This window comes from Archocentrus centrarchus, chromosome 3 (genome assembly GCF_007364275.1).
Source record: "Archocentrus centrarchus isolate MPI-CPG fArcCen1 chromosome 3, fArcCen1, whole genome shotgun sequence".
Taxonomy (NCBI): domain Eukaryota; kingdom Metazoa; phylum Chordata; class Actinopteri; order Cichliformes; family Cichlidae; genus Archocentrus; species Archocentrus centrarchus.
Window position 1 is genome coordinate 15,515,580 of NC_044348.1, and position 5,767 is coordinate 15,521,346.

At 39.8% G+C, this 5,767-nt stretch overlaps 1 protein-coding gene across 1 annotated transcript; it reads right to left on the reverse strand.

The window, feature by feature from the left end:
- Positions 1-325: 325 nt before the first annotated feature.
- Positions 326-5,131, reverse strand: tmem9b (TMEM9 domain family, member B). The gene is made up of 5 exons (XM_030721093.1): positions 4,862-5,131; positions 3,078-3,169; positions 2,875-2,983; positions 2,438-2,572; positions 326-525 (listed from the first exon to the last, which is right to left on the reverse strand). The coding sequence occupies exons 1-5, from the start codon at positions 4,931-4,933 to the stop codon at positions 370-372; spliced, it is 564 nt and encodes a 187-aa protein (XP_030576953.1). The 5' UTR covers positions 4,934-5,131; the 3' UTR covers positions 326-369.
- Positions 5,132-5,767: the final 636 nt, after the last annotated feature.

Below are 5,767 nucleotides of genomic sequence, written 5' to 3' on the forward strand. Positions count from 1 at the left end.
CCAACCAACATCTGCACATTTCAGAATCAGAAATCAAGTGTGATTGGACATCTTCGGACTAACAGGACTCTTATCCCAGATTTATTAGTCAAAGAATATTTAAACTGTGCAAAAATGAATTCAGTGTAATCTCGTGTGCTGCCTGAAGACTAAAACTAGAGCTCCAAGCTTTGCATGTGTTTTTGCTGGAAACGCCTGCTCTACAGATCCATGCTCACCTCTGATGCACCACGCTTGATCAGATTCAATTCACAAATGAGAGTAAGGAAAGGATATAATTCGAGGGGTCTGTCACAGTGTTTTTTCTGGGGTTTTTTTGTATTAGTTTTTTTTTTTTTTTTTGCTCCACCAGTAATTCAAACAGCATTTTTAACTGAGCACAACATGCCGGTCGAACACAGATTTCCTCTGTTCCTGGACCTGCCTTCTCCAGCGCTGCTGGGCGTGCTCCACTTTGTTCAGGACATTGGATCGAGAGTGTGAACGGGACAGGACGTTGTGAGCGTTGGCGAAAGGTTGCTGGTCCTGAAAACACAGATAACGCAGTGAGATTAAAAGGTGACGTACTTCAAACACAAATCTGCCTCGTAGGTCCCTTCAAGTTGCAACAGAAAATGCAAACAATCCCAAATTTCAGCTAAGTGTAGCTTTTAATTATTTCCTTTCAAAAAGTCACAGTTAATACTGTCTTTATAATACTTTAAAAAAAAAAATACTGTCTGTTTAATTATGGTCATTCCTTTTTTCTTTTTAAATCTGCTGCCTCTACTCACAATATACTACAATCACCAGCTGCCAGGTGGGATGTATATACCAGTACCTGCTTCCCTAAAGCTGGGTAAGCAATAAGAATCAGGCTGAAAAACAGACCGGCAGGCCTGACTTCAAGGTGACATAGATATTATAGATATTATTTTGAAACATGTACTCTTCAACTTGTGATGACATTTTTCTTCCCATAACCACCCGGGCCCAAAAACGATCTCAAAGACTTTACACATCAAACAAACTTTTAGATGTAAAATTCATGGAAATGAAAATTGTATTAATAAGAGCTTAATCTTGGGTTTTTGAATCGTTCTTCACTGGATATTATTATTCTGTGCTTTTTTAAAAGTGATTTTAGTGCCAGTGTTAGCGTTTGGTTAGCAGCTGCGCACCCCCCACCCCACCCCACCCCCCTGCACTCGGATGCGAAGTCAGTCACTGTCTAAAACAGTCTTTCAGACCAAAAGAAATAAAATCTAACCATTTGTTTTTAGTATGAAATCTGAGCTGTTCCTTTTAATAACAGATATTTAAAAATAGAAAATAACAGGTCAGGAAGAAGATTAGGATTCACTAAACGGTCAGTCTCATTTATGATGAGCCACCAATTTGTCTTCTTGTCTACTTGTTACACTTTATGAGCCAGTTCTGACTTAAAAAAAAAACAAAACAAAACAAAAAAAAGCATACTAATGAAAAAATAAACTCAGCCTGATGTTCAGGATGTAGAGACTGAGCAGCCTGAACTGACACAGGCAATCTTTTTAGTCCTGGTTGATTTGGTGACACCTGGTGGTGTCAGTGAATGTGGCTTAATATCAGGTTTTGATGGGAAGGACAACTAATACCAAAGTATCTTTATCTTATTAAAAAAATAAGAATAATCAGCCTGTTTCCATGATTTTGTGAATAACTGTGACCTGATTTTATGCTGCCTATGGTATGAGTTTGTAAACAGCTGGGAACTGACAGTTATCTCACTGAGGAATTAGTTTCCTTCCTCCTGAGTGAAGCTCTTCAAATGCAGAAAATTAGTATCAGCTTGTTCTGATGAATGATAGCAGTAAGTGCTAAGTTCACTGACTCACAGACTGCATTCTCTGAGTGCTTCATACTAAAGGTCAACTCATGTTTCACCAATCAAATTACTTTAATATGAATCTGCCGCAGTAGGAAACCAAAGGCTTCATCATCACTGTGTTCACTGTATTTGGTGACAGACGGGTACTTTATAGATGTTTTTTGGTAAAAAAAAAATATTCAACACTGCCACTTTAAATTTTGCAGTCAAGTTTATTTTCAGGAGGGGTTTTTTGCTACTGTGACACACATGCACAGGTCATGATCTCAACCCTCTGCACTACAAACACATTTACTGTCCCAGATCTTTGCCGCGCCCACGTTCACATAAACAATCAGGACTTCCCTGATTATGCTGCAGCACAGCGCAAATCCACCCATTCAAAACCCTTTATAAACACATAATGGTTTGAAAATTAACACAGGAGCTTGTAAACTTTTTAAAGTTTACCCAGAAAGGATGACTCCCATGTGACATTTTGCAAAGTAGGCACACATAAAAATCCCCAGAGTAAAGAGCTGAAGAGTGGTGGAGCAGTAAGAAAAAATATACAAGGTGCAATGCTGTAAAATTTAAAGAACCACATACCCCAACATCATCATCGCTCTGTATAAGCTGTGAGTGCCCAAACAGACGTCTCTTCAGCATGGGCTCCAGGAGAGTCAAGTAGACCATGTAGAGGAGCAGCAGACCCAAAATGGAGAGGTACATTATGATGGTAAACTAAAAATAAAAGATTACTGTGAGATTGTTTGTTTTTAAGGTGTGCCACATACAGAGAATTAAACAGTGCTGAAACAATCAGCTATTCTATAAGCTGATCAATAATCTACCAAGTCATACACAGCATGAGTGATTAAAATAGGGCAGGCTGTTTTTCTTCAGCCACTCTCTCTTATGATTATTATATATTTTTGCTTTAGAGAAACAAACTTAATGATTAGGTGCAGCCCTGCGTCAAAAAAAATGAGAAAAGAAGTCAAATGAAAAAACAGCCACAACTCTTTGACCCAACTTTAACTCACCTTAATGGTCCCCGAGCTCCTCTCTTCATATTTACACTCACAGCGTAAACAGTAAGCCTCCACGTCTTTCCCATCCACCGGCATGGGATCAACAACATGGAGACAGTTGCTGACAAAACATTAGCATTAACAAGCTTTAAGTAAACAGAACAAGCACAGCTCGTATCATTCAGAAAAATGTAGCGGCAGATATCTTAACATACCAGTCCTTGAGAGAGACATTTTGTTTGTAGATTTGCCCCTCGACCTCTCGGTAAGGCGGACAGATGCATTTACAGCGGATGTCTTCCGAATTCTGTAACAGAGACAGCAAACTTTTATTTTTTGTTTGTTAAACACGTTTACATAGCATGCAGTACACAATAGCTTACAAGTTTACAGATTTCATTATTTTATAATAAATTAAAACTTCATTAACAGCTCAATTTGTTAATGAAAATTCAAATTGAGTAAATGATGACTGAGTGGACGCTGCTGAATAAGATGACTGCCTTTCTGCTTTTAAGAAACGGATCACTGGATTAAAATAGAGGCCTTGCCTTGGTGAATCACGATATTGGAGTGATTAAACTCAGAGGCAAACACACTCACAGTTGACGGAGCTAACCCTGATCAGGTTTTCTTGAACCGAAAACTCAGAGTTGCCCAAGTGAGAGGTAATCAACTCAGAATCACAGTTTGCTGAACCTGCTTTCTTGACCATAATACTGGTTATTAGATACACTGCCGATACATAAATAAAATAAAGGAACACTTTGAAAACACATCCGATCTCAATGACGGGGGGGGGAATCATGCTGGATATTTATACTGATATGGACTGGGCAATGTGTAAGGATGCCACAAAGTCTGATGGAAATGAAAATGATCAACCTACAGAGGGCTGAATTCAAAGAAACTGAAAATCAAAAGGAAAAAATGATGCGGCAGGTTAGTCAATTTTGTCAAAATTTAATTGCAGCAACTCAAAATGGTACTCAGTTTGTATGGCCCCCAGTGTGTTTGTATGCATGCCTGACAATGTCACAGCACGCTCATAGTGAGACGACAAATGATGTCCAGGGGGATCTGCTCCCAGATCTGTACCAGGGCATCACTCCTGGACAGTCTGAGGTCCAACCTGGCGGCATCAGATGGACCAAAACAGAATGTCCAGGATTTAGGTCAAATGAGTGTGGGGGACCAGTCCATGGTATCAATTCCTTCATCCTCCAGGAACTGCCTGCATATTCTCACCACATGAGAACGGGCATTGTTGTACGTCAGGAGGGACCTAATGTCAGGGTGTCATTGCCTAGCCTGCAGAGGTCTGTGCGTGACTCTGAGTATGCCTCCCCAGACCATCACTGACCCACCACCAAACCAGCCAAGCTGAACAATGTTACAGGCAGCATGACGTTCTCCACGGCTTCTCCAGACCCTTTCACGTCAACCATTCCCGTTTTGGGGGTTGTCCCATTGTTGCCCCTCTAGTGCACGGGTTGTTGATTTCATTAACACCACGGCAGGTGAAACTGATTAATAACCTCCTTTACTATTTTTTTTTTTGAACAGTGTATTTACATTGATACAGATTACAGATGTAACCCCCTACACAGTTTTGCAGTACAAATATGTGACAATACCTGTAAATACCTTCATTTTTCTGTGCTCCTCATTGGGCTATATTCAGCTTTTTCTCTATTAAACTGTGCTCCTACCTTATTGAGCGTTTTCATCCTGTCATATCAGAGCATAGCTTACTCTGCTTTGTGTTTAATGCTATGGCCGCTGTAATACAGGAACTTGCCAACTTCGGGATAAATAAAGTCTCTTTTATGTAATTAAATATCCCCATCATGCAGCGATCACAGCAGTAACAAGGCCGGCGACGCTCACGGGACATCCAGCTGTCAAACCAGCAGATTTAAAGAAAAGCCGTTTCTGTTTATCCAGCCATCATCACCGTTCTCTCCCCATAGCTAACCAAACGTGCTAATAGCCTTACCTTCGCTGTCACTTGGCTCAGCAGCACAAAACAAGCCAGGAAGAGAGCCTCGAGAAAAAACACCCACTTCATGCTTACGGCCCCTCACACAAGTGGAGCTCGTTAATAACACAGGTCCAACTGTTTCCAGAAACAGCCCCAACGGCGTGAAGAAAACCTTAACAACTGACTGCGTTAGCCATCAAGCTAACTGAAAGTAACCAGCATCAGCTTCCTAGCAGCTGACTTGTAATTTCCGGAGATGGCGGTTATCTTCTGCACACGGTAACCAGAGCCGGCGACGTTTGGTTTACGACACAAACGATGTCTCGATGGGCGGGTATTTTCGGGTAATGCTACGAACGGCCAACTGTCAGCTTTTTTTTTTTTTTTTTTTTTTTTTTTTTTTGTCTCATATTTAAGCCCGTTCAAAACATTATCCAACATTTGAACCAGTTACTTGTAATAAATTTGATTACATTTCTAAAAACCCGTAGAAGTAAACCGATCCGCGACGCACTTAGAATTAAATCGAACGCACTCTTTGGTTTGACACGATTATAAGCAGAGTCGCTGAGTCAAGATGTGGGTCATTCTACAATTGGAGGACAATTTAGGCTTAAAAAAAAGACCCTTTATTTGATAATTTTCTGTTATGTATTTAAGAAAAACAACTGAAAACAAATGAATACTCATTCAATTTCAGATAGGATTTAACTTACATTAATTTAAGCAGCTTTCTAAATCTACCTTGCACAACTTTTCAATAGTCAGACTTCTTTTAAAATAATTTCAGCATTTACTTTCAAACTTTTGATCAAATGCATTATTCATGCATGTGAGAATATTTAAACTTTAATTGGTCAACGAGCAGTGATGCTCTTGGGTGTAAATGGTAATGGTAAATAGTTTTTATATGGCGCTTTT